This window comes from Azolla caroliniana, unplaced genomic scaffold (assembly GCF_043228905.1).
Source record: "Azolla caroliniana isolate FFs.n. ecotype wild unplaced genomic scaffold, voAzoCaro1.0.p SCAF_14, whole genome shotgun sequence".
Lineage (NCBI taxonomy): Eukaryota > Viridiplantae > Streptophyta > Polypodiopsida > Salviniales > Salviniaceae > Azolla > Azolla caroliniana.
Genome location: NW_028230449.1, coordinates 17,582,228 through 17,609,441, shown reverse-complemented (window position 1 = coordinate 17,609,441; position 27,214 = coordinate 17,582,228). Strand labels below are relative to the sequence as shown.

Sequence of the window (27,214 nt, the reverse complement as noted above, 5' to 3'; positions counted from 1 at the left end):
CTAGTTGTGGTTCCATTTCATCAAATCAAGTTAGTAGAGTTTTTTCTGCACAAGTCAAGCTTAGCACATCTACAGGTAATCGAGTCCTAGCCTTTGCCCTCCTAGATTCTGGAGCCAATTCTTGTTTGCATTGACCCAAAACATCATCTTGAACAAGCTCCCGAACCTAGTAGATGTAGGAGTCATCGATGGTCGCCCTATAGCATCAGGTGATATAGTCGAAGAGTCTGAATCAATTTGTGTAGTCCTAGGTAATTTGGCTAGTATCATCTCATTCAACATCATTAGTAGTCCAGAGCACTCTTTAGTTCTTGGCCTTCCTTAGTTTGAGTTACATAACCCAACTATTGATTGGAGAAAAAGAACTATTGAAGAGGTCATAGTACAGTCCGAGTCTCTTGAAACTCCAACAAAGGATCTAGGATCCCACATGATTTCAACAATCTCTATACATCAGTTATGAGAGGATGGAAGGAAGGAAGACATGATAGTGTTTGCGGTTTTAGCAACTCCCTCATCTAGCTCACAAGAATTGGGGGTCCAATTACCAAAGAAGTACATAGAATTCTCCGATGTGTTCGATAAGGTGAAGGCTAATAGATTACTAGAGCATCGACCCTATGATTGCCCAATTGATTTGCAGCCAAGAAAAGAGCCTCCATGGGGGCCAATTTATAACCTTTCGCCCACGGAGTTAGAGGTTCTTCGAGAATATATAGATGAGAACCTGGCAAATGGTTTTATCCAACATTCAAGATCTCTTGCTGGTGCACCCATCTTTTTCGTTAAGAAGAAAGATGGTACGTTTCGTATGGTCGTGGATTATCGGGGCTTGAATAAAGTGACTATTAGAAACCGATATGCTCTACCATTGATCTCAAGCCTTCTAGAATGCCTTAGTGGAGCAAAGTATTTCAGGAAGTTAGATCTTCGAGGTGCCTACAACCTTGTTCGAATTCGTCCTGGGATGAATGGAAGACCGCATTCCGCACTCGCTATGGTCATTTTGAATATACAGTGATGTCATTTGGTCTCACGAATGCACCAGCAGTTTTCCAACATATGGCGAATGACATTTTTCGAGACTTCCTCGATATCTTCATCATAGTTTACTTGGATGATATCTTGATCTACTCAAAAACTCAAGAGGAGCATGAGATACATGTTCGCCAAGTTTTGCAATGGTTACGAGAATATGGTCTCTATGCAAAATTGGAGAAGTGTAGTTTCGACCAGTGTCAAGTGGAATTTTTGGGGTACATAGTCTCTTCATGACATTGGGAAGGCCATGATGTCCAAATCCTTCATGCATAACAAGAATTGTTGTCTCTTTATTGTTGATAGTCTCTATGCATGGAAGGAAATGTGTCATCTTAGTAAACCGATGCACAACAGTGACAATGATGTCAAAACCTTTGGCAGATGGAATATCGGTAATGAAATTCAATGAGATTGACTTCCATTGACCACCATCGAGAATTGGTAAAGGTTAGAGTGCCCATATGGTTGATGTCAATGACACATTGATTCGACCCAATTGACGAATATGTGTTGTGTCATTTATGGGTCATCATTTCAGATGTTGAAGTCATATGCTCAAAGTTTACCCATGTATTCTTGCATTTTTGGAGTTCTTGAATTCAAAATTACAAGTTGTTAATCACGACCCCTCTAAAGCAAGAAATCCACATTGTCTCATGAATCCCTTCATGAAGCATCCTCTCGAACATAACCATCATTGAGAATATCTCATCTCTTTGACACCCACCCACACTTGGGACACCAAATATGTTGTGAATATCGTCTTTCACTACAAATCATGTGTGCATAGGTGGAATTGTTGGGGTTCTTGAGCAAGGGGTGGATACTCAAGGAAAGATAAAAAGGATGAACATAAAACTTGAATAATTTTAGAGAATAAGTAGTAATTAATAAGAAAAGAGGTCAATATGAGGCAATACATGGTGAGCCTTGATGTTGTGTTTCGCAAGCAACAACAATTTTGAGAAATTTGGAAAAAGGTAGAGGTCTTCACCTATTTTGGGGACAGAATAAAATGGAGATATGCTCCACCAAGATGGTTTTTTCCGCCCCCTATCTTGAAAAGACCATGCATGACGGTTTCCGCTACTAGACATGTCGATTCATGTGTGTAGGAGGGTAGTAATAGATTGTATGGATACTTTGTAGACTTTGGGCATCTTTTCATTAATACCACGGTTAATCTTGACTTTAAAAATAAAATAAAATAATAATAAGAAGAAGAAGAAAAGAGTTGATAACGAAATATATGAGGTAATTAGTTAATTTGTTAGAATATGTTGATTACAAAGCACAAATATAGGATTGTAGAAAACTCAAATAGTAATTAGATTGATAACCCAACTAGAAAGTAGATTAATAGAACCCTAATATGCATGCGTTTTTTATTTGTCACTAATCCTAAGTGTGAATTCAATGATTTTAACAATGTTACATGTATCAAAATGTGTACATGTGTCACCCGACTAGTCTTCTTTGACCGATGTTCGTAAGTCTACGTCAATAAATCACATTGTTTTGTGTATTGGTACACATTGTGTGTTGACGACAACATGACCACATTCTCACACTTCTTGAATCCTAGTTTGAAAACAAGTCCTTCCAAACGCTATTATGACGACATGAGTGTTGTAACATGACCCCTTAAAAAATGTTTTCATTCTCAAAAATGAAACTTGATGGAATTGTGCTTATAGAACAGAGTAATATACATAATACTCCCATGCACTATCATCGCCTAGATGATCACGCAATTTTACCCAAGACTACCTAATTATGGCTTCCACATGTCCGTTGTCTAAAAAAGCCAAGATGGTCGTGGAATCCTATGATATCATGGGAAGCTCTCTGAGGTCACTCAAAAGACTTCCTCATCAACAATATTTGTCGTGTCAAGTTAGTATAACTGCAGTACGTTAATATTATCCTTCAAAGGCTAGAAAAAAGCGTTAAAAGGAACAAGGGAAATACCCCAAAAGTTTTCATTATTTCCTCATACATCAGTAGTTCCACCTAGGTTTTCATTGCCTCGATCTGACCTGGTCTTGGGCCAAGGAAACATGCAAAACGTGAGCAATGATAGAATCATCAGTTCAATCCATCGGCTCTTCTCCCTCTCGGGTTGGGGTTGACGGAGGGGCATTTGGGGATGAGAATGCAGTTGGTGAAAAAGCTTTCAAAGAGCAGAAAGCAAAAAGCAAAAGCCGAAAAGTCAAGCCAGAATCCAAAAGCCAAAAGCAAAAGCCCAAAAGTATAAAGCAAAAGCCCAAAAGTATAAAGCAAAAGGCAAAAAAACAAGAAGGCCAAAGATAAAAGAGAAAAGCAAAAAGCAAACAATAAAACGCAAAAGCCAAAAGCCAAAAGCAGAAGAAAATCTCATTTCTCTTCTATAGGAGTAAAGAGAGAGGGAAACACTGTCTTTCCGTTCTTCTTGTTGATGGTAATGGCAATGAAATTGCAGCTTCTTTCCTTTCGAGTTCTTTTCCCTGCATTTGTTTCTGTTATCATGTATGGCTTCTTCTCCGTCTTCCTTGAAGTCCCCATTACCTCAGAAGAAGGTAGGTTTTTTTTTTTTCAATGCTCAAAATTCAGGGAAAAAGTGTTTTACGTCATCCTATTTTAGGTCAAAATGTGTTAGGTCACCCTATTTCAGGTTTAAAAAAAAGATATTGTAGTACAATATATAGTTCCATGGTTGAATTCAAATTCTAGTGCAACATATGGTTAAAAAAACGATTAATGATAAGTTTGTAGATGTGAAGGTGAGTTTTTTATGAATTCAGAATTAAGACAAAAAAATTTGCTCGAATTTCTTTTCAATTAAGTGAGTTATTTTAATACAAATTCTGGTTCAAAAATTAAGGATTTGTGTTGTGAATCCTTTTTAATAACATCACAATTGAATCAATTTATTTCATGGGCAGTTGACGATATGAATGTGTGAGGTTTTAATGCAAATGTTTATCTCAAAACTTTTGTGCAAATACTAGAAAAATCATTTTTTGGTAAACTCATAAATGAATCAGTTAATTTCATGAGTAGTTGCAGATGTAAAGGTAAGGTTTAAAATGCAACTTTTGGTTCAAAAATTTTAATTCAGATTTTAGATATTGTAAAGCAAATTTTCTTTGATAAAATCATAATCGGATTGATTAATTTCATGAGGAAGATGTGAAGGCTAGGTTTTTCTTAATGCAAAAATATCTTTGATAAACTCTTAAATGAATTGATCGATTTTGTTAGCATTTTCCAAACGTGAAGGCGTAAAGTTTTATTATAAATTTTAGTTCAGTTTGACCTCTAAATTTCTTTACAGTTATCACTGAATGAGTAAATTCATGAACAGTTGCAGATGTGATCTTCTCAAATGCCACTATTTTCACATGTGATGTGACCTTACCATTTGCAGAAGCCATGGCCATTAGGAAAGGCCGCATTGTTCAAATCGGTTCCTCTTCTGAAGTTCAGGTTATCTGTTTTTGTATCATTATCATTTTTTCCTCCTCAAATGTTGTGCTGAGGTCACTTATAGCTTTTTCCTATTTGAATCCTGCCATATATAACCAGCTGAAATGATGTATCTTTGTTTGAATGCACATTGATGAACTATATGGGAGATGGACTACATATATTATGCATATATGTGTATTGATATTATAGAGTTGGGCATATATAGATGAACTGTGTATGATTTCAAAATAATGTGTAACACATGCAAGATAACATTTTACGGTGAGAATTTGTGGAACATATGTAAAGAACTATGGTGATTAAAATGATGTATCTGTTGATCTATTTATAGAAATGCACTGTACATGGTATCTACATCACAGAGATGGACATATATAAATAGAATATACTCTATGATGTGTAAAGTATGTGTAACACAGAAAAGATAGATATTATATAGTGTGAACTTGGGGATACATTTAGAAATCAATATAGAAACAATCTATATCTTTAGATTTTTTGAGTAATGAAAATATGTGTCTTAATTTATCAAGATGAAGCCAATGATGAAATATATGATATGGAACCTTCTGTGTAATGAACTCCAGTTATGCGTTTCATAGTTATGTTGTGTAGGATGTGATGATGAGATCATTGTAAGTATGTTCCTGTTTGAAACCTGCCATATATAATCATCTGTAATGGCATATGTGTTGAACTACATATGTAAAGAATGGCATCGAAAAAGTATGTGTACAATGCAACATAAATTAACCTGGGGATGTATTTAGAACTCTGTAGATTTAGTCCTTTTACATCAATGAGTAATCAAACAAGGTTTTTTAATTATGATGATGTCACCCACAATTTTAAGTAATACATAGATAGGATGCGGCAAGCCTAGTTGCAGTATTAATGCCTATAATTCTATATGTGGATGATATTGTCCTGATCTCAAATTCTCCAATAGGTCTATAGAAACATCTAGATATTCTACATGTTTTTTGTGTAGAGATGTATGCTTTTATGCAGTTCCAAGGGCCCGAACAAATTATGTTTGTTCAATATGTGGCCTTAACCCACCACCCTCTTGTATGGACCAGAGATATGAGACCAAAGAAAATTGGAAAGGCCACTGGTCAAAATTTTTGACATTAGCGAATGAAGAAGCATACCTTGTTTATATTTCAACAGTTTATTTGGAGTTTCAGAAGTTCTAAAATGCCAGTCACATGCTTGTTGGTCATTAAACTTTATTCATGTATGTATATATTCCAGGCAAGAGCTGGCCCAAAAACGGAATTTGCAAACTTGCAAGGGAGGTTTGTTGTTCCTGGGTTTATCGATTCACATCTTCACTTGATATCAGGGGGTCTCCAGGCATGTCAATGGTTTAATGTTTTTTGTTAATTTTGATTAATACATTTTTATGTTTTAGGGATTCAAGTACACCATGGCCACTCATTTATAAAATAATAGGCATGCTGAAGTCTAAGATGTCAAGCTTATTGTGAGATTGCTTTTCTATAGATAAGAGGGCTGATAAATTTTGCTGTTTAGAGATATTCTAAATTGTGATTTCAGACATGAGGGAATGGTTCTTGCTATTTACTGAAAATAGTGCATGTTAGAACCGCTTTTAATATTTCATTCACAAAATATTCTTGTAAGCTAGATGTCAATTCTATGAAATGAAGATAAAATATTGAAAGCATAGGATTAGAAAGAAAGATACATTAGCTTCTTTTTAAGAGACCAAAATTACCTTTAAGACCAAAGCAGAGATTACAACTTAAAATTGTCTCATCTTCGAGAACAGTTTACCAAATGCATGTAACTAAGTAAAAAAGAATGTGATTAAAGAATCTCGTTCTCTATACATGTAAATTGAAAATTTTCTCTTTGAAAGATCTCTAGCATAGGTTGATCCAACATGGAGAGACCGTTGACGTGTGGAAAGCTCTTGTGATGGTGGGAGATAATGTCCTTTAAAAGTGTAGTGCAATTGTGGTCCACAAGGCCCTACGTGCATGGCAAGTTGCAATTGCCTGATCTATTTTAACCCCTTTTCAATATCCTGGTCGGGAACCCACTTATGTAGCCCTTGATTGACTTGTAGCATGAGTAGAAGTGATGGGGCTAAACAAAGTTTCCCAACTTCACCGTGTATCTCGAGTTCTAACAAGAACAGCCATAGACACCAAGGGCGTCTACCTGCTGCATAAGCTGCGCAACACAACAGTGTTGAAGAGTTTTCTGAAATCCATAAGGCACAATAAATCCTTGTGTAAAGAATGCTAACTCTTGTAGAGTTGGGGTGTGTGGAATAATGTCATAGCCATGCATATGTATACTCGAATCCTAGACATTAGTCTTTGTATGTTGATATTGGAGATTTGAATATATGGGGAGACTGAGTAAGGGAAAGACTTGGTATGTAGAAATTGGTAAAAGAAAGAAAAGAAAGAAAGAAAATGTATTAACGTCTTTTAAGAGGCCAAATGACCTATAAGACCAAACAAGAGATTCCATTTTAAGTGTTGTCTTGTCTTTGAGAACCACAAATCAAAATAAAATAAAGGTTACTCAGTAAATAAGAAAAAAAGAGACTAAAGAATGCTTGTTAAATTGATTATTTTAGGTTTATTATTGATTCCCAAACAAGCCGTCATAGCAGTTCTTAAGAGTAAGAAATGAAATTGCCGATGAATTGCAGTCTGCCCCTCATTTGGAATCATTAGTCTTGTTATTCTACATGGGGACAATTTGGAAACTGGATTCATTGCTTCAGCTAACTCAATCCCATGCCCTTAAATTTCTTTTGATCAGTGAACCCTTGCCAGGGATATAGATGTACATACCTTGGGCTTGGACATTGACATTCCTTGAATGTCTAAGAATGATGCACAAAGGTTGTAGGGATGTCTAATGATTGACTGCTTTGGTTGTGACATTCAGTATTTATGTATGGTCTAAAGCTTGTAGTTTCATCTGAATTTGGAAGTACTACATCACGATATTGAGTTTTGTTGGTAATGACAATAGTGTATACCAAAAGAGAATGAACAGGCGATGTCTTGCATGCTAGCGTGGGTCCATATTCATGATTTTGGAAGAATATTTAACATTTGAATATTAGTTATAACATCAATTTTGAGTGTAAGAAAGTTTCCTTATTTTGTTGTGTTACATTTATACTCATAAAATGACGTTGCTCGTCTTTGGCTATAGATGTCAAGAATAGAGCTTAATGACATATCCAGCCGGGATGAATTCATTGAGAAAGTTCGTGCAATTGCTCTAGGTATCATCTTGATATGATTGCCTCATACATCTTAACTTCATATGCGGCTAAACAGGAATAGAATTTATACTTTATCATTGCTGGGGAAAGAGAAAAAAAAGTTATCAGTAGGTATTAAAAGCCAGATTGTGTTATAGTCAATGAGTTTTAAAATGTGATCTATGTGAATCATATTATGAAAAAGATAATGTAACTAAATTGGTTAAGTCTAATCACATGTAGAGTAGGTGACCATAGAATACAATCATAGATTGACATATTCGCATTCGTGAGGTTTCCCATTTGAATGCAAACGAATACGTATATGAATGCATGGTCAAGTATTCGTTTAAAAAAAATAAAAAAATAAAAAAGAGTACATGAACTCCCTTCGTTTTAGTTTCCTAAAATATAAAAAAGGGGACAATAAAAGAGGGACTTGACACTAATAAATTTTTATGATAAATGTAAAAGTATTCGTTTTATTTTTAATAAATAAAATAAAATAAAATAAAGGTTCATTAATTCCTCACTTTTTATTCTCCCAAAATTTATGGGTATTTTTATCTAACATTAAAAATGAGACTTCACACTAATCATATTTCTATAATAAATATAAAAATATTCGTTTTTTTAAAATTAATTAATTAATTAATTAAATTAAATAAAGGTTCATAAACTCCCCCATTTTTTATTTTTTTATTTGACACTATAAAGGAGAGTTAACATTAATCATATTTTTATATAATGAATGATTGTTCCTTTTTTAGTGAATTTATTTATTTATTAATTAAAAAAATGAATGAATTAATTTTTTTTATATTTATTTTGCAAAACAAATGGTTTTATAATATTCTTGGGGCCATTTTGTATTCATGAATATTACGAATATCGCGCATGGAGAATATCACGCATGTGTCAATCTATGAATACAATTATCCAAGAATCCATGCTTGGAAATACAACAATATTGTACAAAAACATTGCATGCATCTGTTCATCTATTTAGATGTTTATACAAGCATAAACCAACAAATGTCATCACTTTGCAGACATAACTAAAATGCTTTCCTTAGCTCAAATTACCATGACTTGTGAGTGAGCCACACCATCCTTTTCCCACACACCTGAGGCATATCACTTGCAGACTACAGGTAGTTTGTAAACTGTGCATGGAAGTCTGGCAACATATGCTACTTAAAGAACAATATATCATGATATTGTTGTGTGCTCTAAGAGACTACCATTGGCTGAGGAGTGCATAAACAAGCTCCACCAACAGCCATGTAATGAGGATGTGGCCAGGTGGGTAATGACATCTCTACGATGTGCTGAGGATGCATGAACTATGTGTGAGCACCATTGTACGTCGTATGAAAAGCGAAGATCAGTTATAGAGAAGCATGTCTTAGGCTGATAGACTGTAATCTGTTTGTAAGTGCATATTACTGTCATATTCAGAATATGCCTTCTCAATCACAACTCTCATGAGTAAAATTCTTGAACATGAAAGAGTCACTACTCAAATCCACACATACTATGTGAAAAAGGTTTCATTTTTGCCCCGTATATCATATTTTACCTGTGAAGATTATAGCAAAATCTATTTGTATGTCTCAAAGGATTATTACAATGGCCTGGATCTGATGCTTTGACATGTTGGAACCCCAAAGGAGGTGTAAGCACAATTGATTATCTAATGGGATCACCATTTCATATACATGAAATAAGAGAGTTCACTATATCTGGTAGATCTATTGGCTTGGCAGCGTATCATGCATATCTACATCTTGAGGTTAAGGATGGACGCACAAGGGATGTGTATGCTAAGGAGAGTGGGTTGGCTAAGTATGATCTACTCGTGAGACAATTGATGCGTGTAGTTGTGGACATAGATCCACACATGTGTGATATTCGTGATATTCTCCATGCGTGATATTCACAATATTTGAGAATATAAAATGGCCCCAAGAATATTATAAAACCATTCGTTTTGCAAAATATTTATAAAAAATAATTAATTCATATTTTGAAAAACAAATAAAAAAACAATATTTAATTCACTAAAAAAAGAATAATTATTCACTAATAAATTATAAAAATATGATTAGTATTAAGTCTCCTTTATAGTTTCAAATAAAAAACGGGCAGTTTATGAACCTTTATTTTATTTTATTTTATTTATTATAAAAAGGAATATTTTTATATTTATTATAGAAATATGATTAGTGTGAAGTTCCATTTTGGATGTCAGATAAAAATATCCATAAAATTTGGGAGAATAAAAAGTGGGGAATTAATGAGCCTTTATTTTATTTTATTTATTTATTAAAAATAAAACGCATATTTTTACATTTATTATAAAAATTTAGTAGTGTCAAGACCCTTTTTATTGTGAAGTCCCTTTTTTTATATCTAGGAAACTAAAAAGGAGGGAGTTTATGAATTCTTTTTATTATTATTTACGAATGCTTTTCATGCATTCGTATGCGTATTTGTATGCGTATTCGTATGCATTCATTTGGTAACCCCCACGAATGCGAATATGTCAATCTATGGTTGTGGAGTATACAATGACATGCTAGATTTGGATCCTTTCACACCCCTTGATGAAGTTACCCAAGGATTGTTAAAATCATTGCATAAAGCAGCCACAAATGCCTTTCCTTACATAACAGCCAATCCCCCCAAACTTGATAGAGTAATCCAAAATAGTTGGTATGATGAGGAATGTTGTGCTACAAGGAGGTGCTTGCAGACTGAAGTAACTTGGGGCATTTATACACGCAAACAAGCAAGACCAACCTTCCAACGTATCGCTTGTTTCTAGGACAAGAAAGTAAAAGAGCATGGAAAATATTTAATGAGAGACAACCTACCACACAAGTGATCTCACCTCTAGTGTGGCATGAATATGCAAAGGTCCTATATGATATCCTGGGGCAACCTCCTCTTCCCCACCCACATGGCTCACACCCACATGAATCCACCTTTTTTATTCCATAAAATCTAAGGAATGCCATTGATCGGTTACAATTTGGGAAGGCCGAGGATCATGATGTATTTGTTGGTGAGCACTTTATCTATGCTTGTGACACTTTGCTCCCATTGCTAGCACACATCTTTAATAGAACCATGTGTGAAGGTTTCCCTAGTAGATGGAGTCAGCCTACCATTGTGCCAATCCTCAAGAGTGGAGACCCCATGATGCCAAACAACTATAGGACAATTATGATTGGCCATTACTTGGCTAGTCTATATGGCTTGATTCTAGAATCACAATTGAGTATATGGGCAATGCGGAATGGTTGCTGTTCAGCCGGACAGGCAGGCTTTTGGAAGGGGTTCACAACTTTGAATCACATAATGACCCTCCAAGCCCTTATCAAGGAAGGCAGAGCCCATAATAAGAGGATTTATTGCTGCTTTGTGGATTTTCGAAAAGCCTTTACATTGTGCCACATGGGCGGCTTATGCAAGGGCTAGAAGCCCTTGGTGTTCCTACATATATGCGATGGGGAATCTATGCACTCTATGAATCTGTGTCAAGAAAAGTGTGGTCTTCCAAGGGTTTGTTAGAGGTGGTGGCTAGCACAATCGGAGTGAAGCAAGGATGCCTACTATCTCCCACTCTTTTCGGTCTCTATATAGATGATGTATCACACTACAGAGAAAGAAAGAAAGAAAGATATATTAACGTCTTTTAAGAGGCCAAAATGGCCTATAAGACCGAATAAGAGATTACATCTTAAATGTTTTCTCGTCTTTGAGAACAAATCAAAATAAAGTAAATATTACACAGTAAATATAAAAGTAAATAAGATGAAAAGAAAAGAGACGAGAGAATCTGGTTTTTGGCACATGCGAGATTCTCAAGTTAGGTATATTGTAGCTTTTGTCTCTGAAAGATCTCTATCATAGGTTGATCCAGAATGGAAATGTCTCCGAAGCGAGGGAAGCACCTACGAAGAGAGAGATTTGGGGGTTCGGGAGCATGCCTAACAGGTATAGCTATACAAATATTACTATATGCTGATGATATTGTGCTGATTTCTGACTCTCGGGAGGGACTACAAAGATATCTAAATGCCTTAAAACTATTTTATACGGACGAAGGTTTGTCAATAAACATGGATAAAACTAAAGTGATGGTGTTCAACACCACTCAAGCATGGGTAACAAGATTAGAACCAGAATTCTTCTTGGGATAGGAAAAGGTGGAATACACACGCTCTTACACATACTTGGGAATAACGTTTACAAGGCCTAGGTTCTCCTTACGTGAGGCTGCTTGTGTCCGACTTTCTTGTGGATATGCAGCCCTTGGTTCTTAGGAAATACAATGTGCACATTTGCAGTTCTAAGAGCCACAAACTAAGTTGTGGCTATTTGATACACTTGTCACACCAACTCTTCTAGAAACATGGGAACCGAGTTTTAACAAGGTAAATCATTGGGAAAGATTAAGAGAGACCTTTACTGTCAATGATTGCCTGCATGATAAAGAGCAAAGCATTAGTGCCCTATGATATAATCTGGGCAAAGATGGGAGCAACCCCTATAATCACCGAGGCATTGTTCCAATCAATGACCTGTATCCAACGTCTTTGGGAGCTCCCTAAACGAAGGTACCCAAGGTTGGCATTTATGTCATCAAGACAACTGGCCGAAAATGGAGACATTCATTGTTGGTATTTTGAAATGCAACAATGGTTCGAGTCACATGGCATAAGTATAATTGCACTACCCCCATTCCAATATACTCTCCCCATCTAAATATGACCAAAGTGGAAAAGAATAGAGTTATCTGAACGGATATTATTAACTTGGAAAGTGAGATAACATGGATCAGCCCCAAAATACCACTTGGTATGTAGATGGCCCACTACAAGGCACACTTTTTACACACATTGGAGTATGGATTCATCATCAGGCCACTTTATATGGACATACATCTATCCTATGTGCTGCGCAGTGTGATAGGGCAGTTGCAAACTTCATCACATCAGTTAGAGATCGAGGTAGGCAGATATACAAGAATACCTCTAGAAAAAAGAAAAAGAATTTTGCCAATTGTGTCATCAAGGAGTGGAATCCGAAGAACATTATTTTTGTCATTGTAGTTTCTTTTATGAAATCGAAGGAAGATACCATTGCCTTTTTAAACAAGGATTTGGCCCACTATGGAAGGTAATGGAATATGAGGACCAACGGTGCCTAGGACTTTTCTTGCTAGCACTCAAGAGACATAGGGAAAAGTTGTTGAAGGACAATACTACAGCCACACATGCTCATCCACAAAGAACAATCACAACTTTCTTTAGCCTCAACCACGAACTTAGCACCCTTGTCATTGATAGGTAAAGGCCATTATCTCCCGCCATCGCAGGTGGTCTTATAGGCCATTTTGGCCTCTTAAAAGACATTAATATATCTTTCTTTCTTTGTGTGGCTACACTAGTGGGTTCTTGAACCAAGACATTTGAATGGGGTTACAGGTGATTGGGCAATAGCAATGTGTTGTGCACATAGGCCATGAGCGTTTGGACTATAACTTTGTCATCCTTTTAATTGACAAATAAAGGCCATTGCCACTCTACACCAAAAATGCTTCCTTTGCTTCAGAGATTTCTCCATATTGGAGCAGCTCATTATGGAGACTTTTTTGAAGGCAGAAGTAGTTTCAATCCATCTAATTGCACAATCTTAAGTGCTTAGAAAACTAGATTCTTTATTACCCTATGTTTATTTTATATATTTTTGGTTTGTTGTTCTCAAAGATGAGACGACATTTTAAGATGTAGTCTCTTCTTCATCTTATTAGCCATTTTGCTCTCTTGGAAGATGTTAATATATATTTCTTTCTGTTTTTTCTCTATGAGATCACCCTAGAGCATAATTATGTTCTCCATTGTATTGTCTCCATGTTCAATGGATCGTGGGTGAAACTTTTGTTGATTATATTAGGGAACTAGGTTCTGAAAGGAAGTTTGACAATGACTGGAGGTTTATCTAGGGAGTGGCTGTGTGAACGAGCTAGAGAAAGACCAGGTAGAGATGGAAAGTTGTCATTTGTGAAGAGGTAGTCTGAGGCAAGAAGTAATAAAATGATAAAGTTGGAGGCTAATGCGTTGACAAGTGTATAGAACTGAATGAGGGTGTGGTCACTGTCTTCAACAATGGAAAGTTCGATAACACGAAGTACCAATTATGGATATTCAAGGTCCAAACTCCTCTGAGCTGCTGGACATGGTGCTTGAGCATGGTTCAGAGGCAGTAGAAATGGTCAACCCAAATGATACTCTTAAGTGAGATTTCACCACCAGACCATGATGTAAAGGCATGTGGGTGGGGGAAATGCAGAAGCGCTGCGCGCTTTAGCTATGAACAGAACAGATGCAGTGAGAATGAGAATGTGCCTCTGATTGGCATTATGCATGGATGTTGCGTAAGATATTTTTGCATATGCATACTGTTTTCAAAAACTTGTATCGGAAGAGAGAATGATGTCTTACACCAAGTAGTGTGATAATCTCCTATAAATTGGGCATAGAAATTATATTAAGTCTGGTTATGTTCCACCTAAAAGATACATCACATTAACGGATTATTGCTAATTCTGGACACTTTCACTACATTATATAGCCTCCCAGATGAGCCTATCAGGTTGCCTTCACATTGTTGCATTCCAGATAACCTGCAGTGAAATATTGGTTATTCAAGAATGATATGACAAACATTGGTATTTTTCATGGCGATCAAGTTTTTATTTGTCAAACTTCCTCTCAAATCCTCATAAGTATTGCACTATCTCACACCTCTTAGTAATGGTTGCAGAGGCAAAAGATGGACAGTGGCTTTTAGGTGGTGGTTGGAATAACGAAAAGTGGGGAGGAGAGCTGCCATCTGCCTCTTGGATTGATGATTTTACCAAAGACAATCCAGTAAGAGTCTCAAAAGGAAGCTTTTTCGAAATAAACAGCTTGCTATTTTGTAGAATCTATTCTCATAAATATCTATCCCACAAAAAGATAAAAAAATAAAAAAATCTATATAGTACCTATCTTCTGCAGGTGTGGATTTATCGTATAGATGGTCACATGGGACTTGCGAATTCAAAAGCTTTGAGCTTGGCACATATAACTGAGGATTTTCATGATCCAGAAGGAGGGTGCATGATTAGGGATGGACATGGCAGTAGGTTTCTATCTGGACTGGTGTAAAAAAATATTAGAGTATGATAGATATATCTTTGGATGCAACAGTTCCGTTCAATGACTAGGATAGAAATTAATTGTTCATGAGTGCCCGTCATTAGCATTTTGACTTTATATGCATTTAATGTATGATGAAAATCTATTGCTTGACATATATAGAGTTGCATTTTCATTGTCATATTTGATTCAAAGAAAGTGTTTAAGGAAGATACTCTATATTATAGAAAACTCTCATAATCATCTATTTTTTTGCTTGCATTAGGGTTTACCATCTAATGAAATTTGTCTCCAGATTATCAAAATATATTATATATCTAGAATTTATAGACTGATTTCCAGCTGCATGATTTTAAACAGGACTAACAGGCATTTTAGCAGATTCTGCAATGAAACTTGTCATAAACCACATTCCAGAACAAACAATCCAAGAGAGAAGGGATGCTCTTGCTAGAGCTAGCAAACGGGCTCTATCTGAGGGGGTTACTTCTGTTGTTGATTTTGGAAGATATTTTCCAGGATCTCCAACATCACATGTTTGGGAAGATTTTCATGGTATTCATGTTAAAAGTCCTTGAATAATTTATTCAGTATCTATGGAATCAGATTTCTTGCACGAGGTCTAATTGATTAATGCAGTTGCATACTGTGTTTATATGTTCTACTTCAGCATTTGATAGAGTCAATTACTAAATGAGGTCCACGGAGTGAAGAGAGTTTATTTGTATTTGTGACATTACATTCATATGTGATAGAATTTCAACTCATTCATTTTTACGAAAAAATATTCAGTAATACTATGAAAGTTTCAAACATGTGGTTGTTACATGACTACCAGATATATATAAATGGGGAGATCAAACAGGAAATCTTCTCTTACGAGTATCTGTATATTTCCCCCTCCAAACATGGCAGGATGTGTATGTAAGTCATGCTATCATTCTTCTTTACAGAGCCGATCTCATGTTTTGCTGTTTCAAAAAGTTGGGTGAAAATGATTGGTGATTATGAAAAGTGTGCAAAAAATATGTTTCCAAAGTGATGAGCCGTTTTTCTGTCATGGAGACAGTAGGATGATATTTGATCCCTTAAAAGATATGGCAGCATAAAGGTAGACTTCATGATGCATTAATATCTTCTAAGCGATCAAAATAGTGCAGAGAACCTAAAGAACGAAGAAAGCAGAGTACCCATTTCATGTAGGAGAAAAACATTCAATATTGTCTGCCTAATATGACAACCATGTTCAATCATCAAAATATAGTGTCGAACGGGTGGATTGGCTTTATGAAGATGTCTAAAATAAGAATGACAATAGTGGAAAAATTACCTGCTTGCGTGACCACCACTTTTGCAAAAGGAACATCAAAGTTTGACATGGATAAAATAGTAAAGCAAGGTTGATGAATCATGGCTGCATTTTGAACCTTCTGTATAGTCCAAACGGCACTTGCAAGGAAGTACCTTCACAAAAATTCTCGGGAGGTTGTTGCAGGGGCTGTTTATTGATCTATATGACATTAAGATAAAATTTCAACAACTTTAACATTCATGTGTACACTCAACGAATTAGCATGAGTCTAATGCAAGATTCCTTCAGCCGATATCTATAATCTGGCTGGTAGAGAAGATATAATGAATATGACATTATAGTGAATGGGATGCCAACTTTTTAAATGGCCGTGAGCATCCAAAACGTGGTTCTAATTGAGATTGTTGGAATATTACTGTGGTGCTATTTCAAATAGTATCATAGTAATTCAAGTTTCTGCCAGCAGACATCTATAATCTTGCTGGCAAAGATGAAGTAATGAAAATGGCATAATGAATGCAATGTTGATATTTCAAATGGGGTTCTGGCTGAAATGGTTGCAAATATTAGCATGATACTATTTCATCTGGCACTGCATCTACTACATTGAAGCCCTTAGTGGAAAGATAGCTTTGTACAGTTCTTACATTGCCAATAGTTTAGGAGAAACCATTGGCCAGTGCATGTTCTAAAGTAGGAAGGAGTGTATAGCTTGATCATTTCTTGTTGGAATGTAATACCAATTTGTAGGATTGCTTCAAATTGGATAGATCAGGCATCCCTGATTCTTTAAGCTTTGGGATCTTGATGGCCAGACCTAATTAGGAAACCTTGCAACTAAGAATGCACTGTGTAGACTGTATGGGAGGGTGTCTGCTGAGAAAACATGGAAACCTTGCAACTGAAGAAAAGAAAAGCGTTTTATAACAATCCAGTTTTGAAAAGTGGAAAAATGAAGCTCTAAGCCTGAAAAAACTGAACAAATATCCTATGGCATAAGTTTTAGAGAATACATAATTTAGTTTGACTCAAGGGATTACATGTTTTAATGTGAAATTTGCCAAGTTCATTTTTAACTTGATCTGGTTGTGTCTCAGGATTTATCAAAAGAAGGCCAAAAATTAAGTGAGAATCTGCGAATTGGTGGTGTAAAGACATTTGCAGATGGATCTTTGGGCTCTTCGACGGCTCTTTTTAATGAGGTGCTCTTGGAAACTTCCCTATAGCTAGAACCCAGACAACAAAGCATACAAGTTATTTCCTCCATAATGTTTCATCAAATAAATTAGAAGCTTAATAAATGAATTTTCACACAGGAAATAACAGGAACAGTATCTGATCCATTGAGTAGGCACATGAATAAAAGTTTGTGAGGAGTCTCTATCCTGATTAGTTTTTTAAGAAAAGTTCCATAATTGGCCTAAGCGAGAAAATGCTGCTATGGTATTTACATGTGAAAAAATTGGCACTCTCCTCTGCTAAAACCTTGGAAATAGTTTATTAAGTAAGAGACTTGGAACTAATGCATAGATTAGAATCATAGATCAGCTGGTGTTAAATGCTTCCTAGAGACATAAAGGCCAAACATTCATAGAAGTCATAAAATCTCCAACAAATTAATTAATTCAGACCACCATAAATAATCTTATTCACATTCTATATGCAAAGTGTGCTCCACTTGAGTTAGTTCCAGACCTTTTGCTTCGGAATAAATGTTATCACAAAAATGTGATTATCCCCATGCAAAAACTTCTGGGAGAAAATAATAACTATTCTGCCCATATAATTATGTAGTTACATTCATCAATCATACTTGTTTGTTTCACTTCCCTATAGGCAATTGAAGGTGTGGCATGAATATGCAAATGTACTTTATGATATCCTTGGGCAGCTCCCACTCCCCAACCCACATGGCTCAGGGCCACTTGCATCCATCTTTTTTACTCTAGAAAATGTAAGAAACAACGTTGATTGGTACAATTTGAGAAGGCCCAAGATCATGATGGATTTGTATGTGAGCATTTTAGCTATGCCGTTGACTTGCGCCCATTGCTAGCACATATCTTTAATAGAGCTATATGTGAAGATTTCTGTAATAGTTGTACAGAACATACCAATGTGCCAATCTTCAAGATCGGGAAAATATGATACCAAATAATGATTGGCCATTACTTGGCTAAAGTATATGGTTCAACCCTAAAGTTAGAATTGAGTGTGTGGGCAGAGAGGAAATGACTGACTTTCAGCTGGACAGACAGGCTTTCAAAAGGGGTTCACAACTTTGGATTACATATTGACCCTCCAAGCATTATTGAAGACGGAAGAGCCCATGAAAAGAGGATTTATTGCTGCTTTTTGGATTTCCAAAAAAGCCTTCAACACTGCTGTGCTTGGCTCAGGCAGGCTCAGGCAGCAGCTAGAAGCCCTTAGTGTCCCAATAGATATGCAATGGGAATGTATGCACCATATGAATCCGTATATTGTGATCTCCCAATGGACTGTTGGAGGCTGCAGCAAGCATAATTGAAGTAAACAAGGATGCCCACTATCACCCATTCTCTTTTGTCTCTATTTAGATGAGGTATCTCATTAGATAGAGATTCATCAGTCCGAGGGCATGTTAAGCAGATATAGCCATACAAGTATCACTACGAGGTAATGATATTGTGCTGATCTATGACTCTCTGGAAGGACTACAAAGACATCTAAAAACTATCATTTTGCATGGACACAGGTTTGTTAGTAAACGTAGATAAAATTAAAGTTGGTGTTTAACACCACTCGAGTATGGGTAACAAGATCAGAACCAAAATTATTCTTGGGAGAGGAAAAGGTGGCATATTGTTAGAGTCTAACTAATTAATTAAGCACAACATAAGGAATTATAGAACAAAAAAAGGAAAGAGGGGGGCCAAACCACCCGACCACCCCCTAGCCATGGCGTGAGACGGACCCGAACATCCTCGATGTCCCATACCATCGAGGGTTGATGCGAGTCGTACCTTGGGTCCTGTGAAGATCGCATGTGCTTAGTGAACAAGAGTCATAGCCACTGTCATAGTCTCAACGTAAGTCAAGCTTCTTTTGATAAGAAGGTAGCTAGCATCCTTATATAGGCAGAAACCCTAGGCCGTAGTGTGTTCATACACGAAATGAGACTCACATCCAAGAAAGCCAATGCTAAAAGCTTCTTTGGTTCTTCAGTTCTTCAATTCTTATCTCTCTTATAAGGCTTCAAGGCCTTCGATAGTTCACCATGCGATCTTCCTACTAAGTGGATACTATCCACATAAGAGGCAAGTCAAACCCAAGAGTTCAATTAGATGTTTAAAATGTAGAAAACGTAAGCAAGGTGAACTATATGACATAGCTAAGTATATATGAATATTTCATTACAGGAACAACAATAGAGATGCTAGCCTATATCATCTCTAGTTAGGAGGATCTCATGACCAATTCATTGATGTGAGCCATTGTGACATGTTTACCTATAAATTGTTGAAATTTAAACAATAATTCTGATAGAAAAAGATAGTGTTTGAAACTTTGCTTGGCAAACAATATTTGAAATATTATGTCATGTCAATACCCCCTGTAGACATGAGATAAGTTTCGAGAATCAGGATATTGTGGTAACACTAAGGTGTTTTAAAAACCATGGGGGTGACATAAAATTTCTTTACCTTATCTCTCTTTCAAATGTTCATTATTAGAGATCTAAGTACTAAAGTAAGCTTAAGATAAGGATAAACAAATGATAGATAGAAAGGAGAAAGAGAAAGAAGGGTGCCGATCCACCCGACCACCCCCGAGCGAAGGGATCGAGACGGACTCGAGCCTCGATCGGCGTCCCATACCACCGCCGTGGCGTCGAGTCGTACCTGGTGCTGGCGCGCTCGCTACAAGAGTTGACCCACCACAAGAGCAGAGTCTCGATGTAGTCAAAAGAATCATCAAATGAGGGTAGCTAGGCCTCTTATTTATAGCGATACCCAAGGCCCCCAGGCAAGTTCACACTTGACCTAATGGGTTGTCTCAATCCCGAGGATTAAAAGTAATCCTCCCTTTCTTTACACTCTCGTTTAACCCTCACACTTATCCACGTGTATAGAATACTACGGTAAATTCTCACCACGAGATATTAAATGGTCATGCCCTTAACATACTCCCCCTCTTTAAAACATTGTACTCTTGCAATGGAAAGTTAGGGAAATTAGTTCTGAGAGTATTTTCGCGTTCCCATGTGGCATCTTTTATTGATTTATCCATCCATTTTATTTTAAATTCTCGGATTTCTTTAGTACGTAATTTTTTTGTTTTAACATCGAGAATTCTTTCTGGTACATGTGGTTTAGAAGATAACTCTTTAGAAGTAACCAGAGTTTCAGTTGTAACTGTATTGTCGCCAGAACCTAGAAGTTCTTTTAGATGACTCACATGGAAGACTGGATGAATTCCAACACCATCGGGAAGAGCAAGACGATAGGCTGATGACCCAATGCGTTTGAGGACTGTAAAAGGTCCACAAAACCGTGGGGCTAACTTAGCGCACTTACCCGTAGACAATGGCTTAGAATTGTGAGGTACACGTAAAAATACCTTCTGTCCAGGGTTGAATACACTCTCGTTTAACCCTCACACTTATCCACGTGTATAGAATACTACGGTAAATTCTCACCACGGGATATTAAATGGTCATGCCCGTAACATTCATGGCGGCTCCCTGAGGCCCAACCATGTTTTCTACTTAGAGACATTCTTCGCACACGCAATTTCACAAATGAAATGCAATCATTGTGCCCACAAAAGTGGTTTTGGCTCTTGAATTTCCCTATTGGGACCCAAATTGCACGATAATATAATGCAAGGATACATGCATATATTTGGCAAGAAATACTCGCTTGAAAACAACATTAGAGTATAATGTTACATGGGTTATTTGTCACATATTGACTACAAATTATGATGTATTCGGTCTCTCTTTATATGTATAATATGGACATTAAGAACCCTATATGTAGATGAACGAGATAAGCCAAATGCTTGTTCCTGTCTTTGACTATGGTTTAAGACCATGTGATTGTAACCTCAAATTCTAACCAAAAACATTGTAAAACATGTTGGGCAAAAGTCGAGTATTACATTCACAATGGACATGTAAGATGGACTAGCCAAATTTGAAAAGGATATCACTATATGTAAGGTAGACCAAGATATGTGCGTACAGTCTATGATATATGTCCTCGTAGCAAAAGAATTTTGTTTTCCCAATGTCTGTGCCTGGGTCGTGTGAATTGGGCAACACCGTCAATTCACGGCCTTAGGTTGGCCAAGCGTGAAGTAGGTTTGCCCTAGATTGAAAACTTTTCATTTTGCTAAAAAACGACCAAATAACATTTTGAAGATCGGATACGGGACATAAACTAGGGAGTCTATTTGGTCATGCCAAAAGACAAACTAGTGGGAAACGAGGATTAATGTTTGTGTTGCTCTATTTTAGTGTCCAAATGTCAAACGTAAAAATATTTATGTTTCTAAAAATATTGTGTATCATTCACCGAAAACATGTGAATGGTGGGGAGCATATAAGTGTTGTGTATCGTAGCTTTAGCTAGGGATATATATCCCATCAAGGAGAAGTACTAGTCTGAGCTACAAATAGACATGTATATAGATCATATCCCATTGAGAAAAAGCACTAGTGTGTTAAAAAGATCTATATAGTTAGTGATAGCATTTGACTAGAAAAAAAGAAAGAAAGATATATTAAATGTCTTTTAAGAGGCCAAAATGGCCTATAAGACCAAACAAGCGATTACATCTAAGTGTTTCTCTGTCTTTCAGAACAAGAAATCAAAATAAAATAAATATTACTCAGTAAATATAAAAGTAAATAAGATAAAAAGAGACGAGGGAATCTGGTTTTTGGCACATGGGAGATTCTCAAGTTAGATATATTATAACTTTTTTCTTCGAAAGATCTCTAGCATAGGTCGATCCAGAATGGCGGGGTCTCCAAAGTGATGGAAGCATCTTCGATGGTGAGAGATAATGGCCTCTATCTAGAGAAAAGCACACCCAATTATCTATATCAAAACATCCTGTTAAAGACAGAGATAATCATTGTTGGTATGCTTAAACGTAACAATGATTTGAGTTGCATGGCATAAGCAAAAATGCTCTATCCCCTTTCCAATATAGCTTGGATTTCCCCATCTACACAAGCAAATTGGAAAAAGATAAAGTGATCCGAACTGATAATATCAACTTCGATAACTGAAAAACATGGATCAGCCTCACAACAGCTCTTGGTAGGAACATGGCCAACTATAAGCCACACTTATTACCACAAATCGGAGGATGGATGCATCAGGCCCTCTTACATGGACATACATCTATCCTATGTACTGCGCAATGTGATAGGGCAGCTGTGGACCTCTTCATTTTTGCCAATATGTCATCAAGGAGTACAATCTGAAGAACAGTGTCTGTCATTGAAGTGATTTTTATGAAGTAAGAAGGAGATACCATTGTCTTTTAACCAAGGTTTTTTTGGCCCACTACGCAAGGTAATAGAATATAAGGACCAATGGTGTTTGGGGTTGTTCTTGCAAAAACTCAAGAAATATGGGGAAAAGTTGTTGAAGGACAACAATACAACCACACAAGTTCATCAACAAAGAACAATCACAACTTTCTTTTGCCCCATCACTCCTACTCATGTGACAATTCAATCAAGGGCTACATATGTGGGTTCTTGAGCAGGGCATTGTGAAGTGGTTACAATAGATCAGGCAATAGCTATTTGTCGTGCACTAAGGCCCTGGCCTTGTGGACCATGTCCATACCACCCTTGTCATTGATAGATAAAGGCCATTATCTCCTGCCATCACAGTTGCTTCTCTCACATTAGAAATCTCTCCATTTTTGGATCTACCTATGCTAGAGATTTTTTAAAGACAAATTTCAATCTAACCTTAGAATCTTACATGTATCAATAACGAGGTTCTTTAATCACGTTTATTTTATTTACTTAGTTACATTTTTTTTTGTTTGTTCTCAAAGACAAGACAATGATGTAATCTCTGGTTGTCTTATAGGCCATTTTGGTCTTTTCAACGATGTTAATATATCTTTCTTTCTTTCTTTTTTGCTTCATACTTTCCAAACATCTTAGTGAAATTATTTGTGGGGAATTACATACCTTGATATTATTATTTTCACTTTCTACTTTATCTAACAGACTGGTGTATTAGCAAATTTTTAATATTTTTCTATGTTCTCATTCATTTTTTCATCTGTATCTGATATCCTTGAAATCTAAATTTATGATGTACATTATTTATTGTGAACACAAAAAGGGTATTTTACTGGAGAGTGTTTATATGTTACCTATTTTGGCTGTAATAATTAAGAAGAGAGTGGGTGCTCAAATGAGAATGACCATCAACAGCAACACTTTCTCATCACACCATGTGTATGGAAGCCTGGCTACACAAATAATTTATGAGAATATCCTAGGAAAAATATGACAACGTAAAAGTCTCCTGAGCTTTTGGAAGAAATGATGGGCATAAAGATAATAAATGTAAGATGATTCAAGGTGAAGGTAATTTGTTCCATTTAATATATAGCCCCTCTCGAGATTATTATTATTTTGTTCCCTAAGATGAGACAACATTTTGGGATAGAATTTAAGCTGTTTTAGCATCTTATAAGACATTAATATTTCCTTGTTTGTTTGTTTGTTTCTATAATGTTCTATAACTGCCAAATTTCAATGTTGGCTTTACTCACAGCCATACAATGATGATCCCACCAATACTGGGCTAGCAGTATTCAGTCAATCATCTATTTTGAAAGAAGTTGTTGAGGCAGACAACAGAAAATTACAGGTTAGGGGATTTTCCATTCTCAGATGATTCCATGTCTCCATGTTGGTTGAGATGACTGAAATTGTAAATTAAAGCAGATAGCTATTCATGCAATTGGAGATGCAGCTAATGACAGAGTATTGGCTATTTACCAAGAATTGAATGCTACAAATGGTCAAAAAAAGAGAAGATTAAGGGTATGACTATGCTAGGGATTATAAACAAGTATAGTCTTTCATTTGATTCTGAACAAACATATAATTTAAACACTGTTCCTTGATTTATTTTGTTGGATCAACAAACAATTCAGGGTGCAGCTAGTGTACATGTGCAGTTTGAGCTTATGCATTATTGTGTTACAGATTGAGCATGCTCAACACCTATCTCAAAATGCTGTGCGACACTTTCAATCAATGGGTATAATCGCTTCAATGCAAGTAAATTGTTCCACAAACTATAACTGTATATGATTTCCATTTCATCTGCCTCAAATGCATATGCATTCCTTTACTAAGTTGCAAAAAACGAGAAGGAAAATGTTATGATTTTGCAGCATAGTCCACCAATTATTTTGTAGGATATAAATCATATTGTTGAGCATTTCATGTATATAATGTTGCATTGAATAATCAATATGTTTTGTATGCAATTAGAAGTATTTTCCACTGTTTGGCTGTCTAAAACAATTGAAGTTTCATCACTAGTAAAAGATCCTGATGAGCGTAATGTTCTCAGAATATCAGGAACCATATTCTCTTTTATTTTGGAAGATTTTAAGATATTATTTCTATCATATAAATGAAAGTTATTAGCAAGGTTGTTTGCTGCAATCTGTAGCCAGAGCATTTATTAGATGATGCTTCCTACGCTTCAAGAAGACTCGGAGAGGAAAGAGCCATGACGGAATCATACTTGTTCAAGTCATTGTTGGCAGCTGGAGTGACACTTGCATTTGGATCAGATTGGCCTGTAAGTTTGTATTATGTCTCTTTTTGTTTTGGTTAATCAGCTTTTATACCTTTGGATGTAATGATATTAAAAGCTTCTTTTATATCTTCACATATAATTGTTATGCATTTTGTGTTCAATAATATATTTTGATCAGGTAGCACCTCTTAGTCCCTTGGGAGGAATGCGCGCAGCAATAAATAGAAAACCATCTGGTTGGAAGACTCCATGGATACCGTCTGAATGTATTGATATTGTATCTGCATTAAATGGGTATGCAATCTTTGTTTTCCTATGTTCATCTCTTCCTACCCCCCCCCCTTTTTTTGTGTATATCTACACATGTTGTAGATTTCCTAAAACTAGATCATCAGACTTTGTTTCCTACAAAGTTTTATTCTTCTCTTACTTGTTTTCTCAGTTATACACTCTCTGCTGCATATGCAAGTTTCATGGATGATGATGTTGGATCCATCACAGCAGGGAAATTTGCAGACTTTGTTGTACTCAGTGGTGATCTCTTGAAGACCAATGCTCAAGTCAATGTGCTAGAAACTTACAAGGGAGGAGTGAAAGTGTTTTCTAGGTGATTGATATGGTTCTCAATGTCGATGATAAGAAGTGTTATCAATTCCTATATATACCTTTCCCATAGTTTGACCAATGTGGATATCATCTTAATACCATAGTATTTGTATCAAATATAGTTTTTAAGTGTCTAATTGTTACTCTTTACCAACCGATCCCAATGAAATCATTTAAAAAACCCCAAGCTTTATTTACCAAACATTTCTTCAAAACCATCTTATTAGTATTGAAGTAATAGTTCATCTTCCAAGGAATTCATCAAACAAAGCAAGAGCTAGTATATGTTTCGAAGAAAGGTGCTTTCACTTGCTACCTACATTTGAGGGTTGAATTATGTGTGCATCTTTAGTCCATAAGATTTTGTAGTCTGCAATCAAGTATTTTTCAATCACATATTAGTGTTGCATTTGTCCTTAGCATCTAAGACATGTTTATTTCATAATGTTTGGCAAATATCTCTCTTCATGAGTTCACTCAAGTCTGTAGTAGTGCTATACAACTCTACTTTCTAACTTCTGTGAACATTTGTGTAAATCCATGATTAACAAAAAAGAAGAGGCATAGCTATGAAAATAAAAACTACGTTAAACAATGATGCCAAGATCCATGGTAATATAAAAATACAACTAATTGGGGGTATAATAGGGCTCTTCTATATCTGATCGCCTATTATGTTATTTTGTATATTTCAAGAAATCAAAAAATTGAGCATGAATAGGTGATGGTAGCGTAATCACACTTTGTAGAAATACTTGGATTTTTATGTAATTGCATGGTGCATGTATCTCTATATGGTAGAGCATTATTGAGAGTGAAGAAAAGAAAGAATGAGTACATTTGTACAATCGAAACACAATTGACAATCCAACATGCCTACCACATACAAACCCTACACCAAAATATAATTTCTTGCTTCAATATCATGCCAAACATACAAATGATCAAGAGTAACAAAATATTTCAACTTGGGTTCATCTATCTTTTGTAGATAATGCTTTTCATTATGAAAGAAAACATTGCCATGATTAACTTACTACAACAATTAGAGCTCTAGATCTTAGTATCGTGAACACAATCCCACACACTACACACCACCAATTTAGAATGATGACATGCCACCTTGCACAATTGTCTCTCTTCATGGTTTGGATTTTGTGACCTCTCTTACATTGTCAATTGGTAGGATGAAGTGCTCAACATATTCAAGTTGAAATTAAGTTCTTTTTTCTTTTTATGCAATTTTAACTAGTTCCCCCTAGTTGTTAAACTATTAGCCCTAGATCTTGAGTTAGAAACCCAACTTTCACACCTCATGTGAAATGTATAAGGGTTGGACGTCAAGCAATCTTACCAATTAACCTACATAAATTTGGGTTTCTAGTCTCCCTTGGACAACCTTACCAACTGACCTACATAAATTTGCCCCCTCTCTCTCTCTCAAAAGCCCACAATTATATTAATTGTACATAAAACCCATTGTTACAGCTTCTTCGTCATCTCTAAC

At 36.1% G+C, this 27,214-nt stretch overlaps 1 protein-coding gene across 1 annotated transcript; it reads left to right on the top strand.

Annotated features, from left to right (window-relative positions):
* The first annotated feature begins 3,429 nt into the window (after positions 1-3,429).
* LAF3 (Amidohydrolase family) lies at positions 3,430-26,087 on the top strand. The gene is made up of 15 exons (XM_087330136.1): positions 3,430-3,599; positions 4,388-4,509; positions 5,770-5,871; positions 7,723-7,795; positions 14,612-14,718; positions 14,848-14,971; positions 15,349-15,543; positions 15,827-15,912; positions 17,398-17,502; positions 24,100-24,195; positions 24,273-24,371; positions 24,537-24,611; positions 25,012-25,143; positions 25,280-25,395; positions 25,544-26,087. Exons 1-15 carry the CDS (start codon positions 3,479-3,481, stop codon positions 25,710-25,712), a joined length of 1,722 nt encoding a protein of 573 aa, XP_087186262.1. The 5' UTR covers positions 3,430-3,478; the 3' UTR covers positions 25,713-26,087.
* The last annotated feature ends 1,127 nt before the right edge of the window (positions 26,088-27,214 follow it).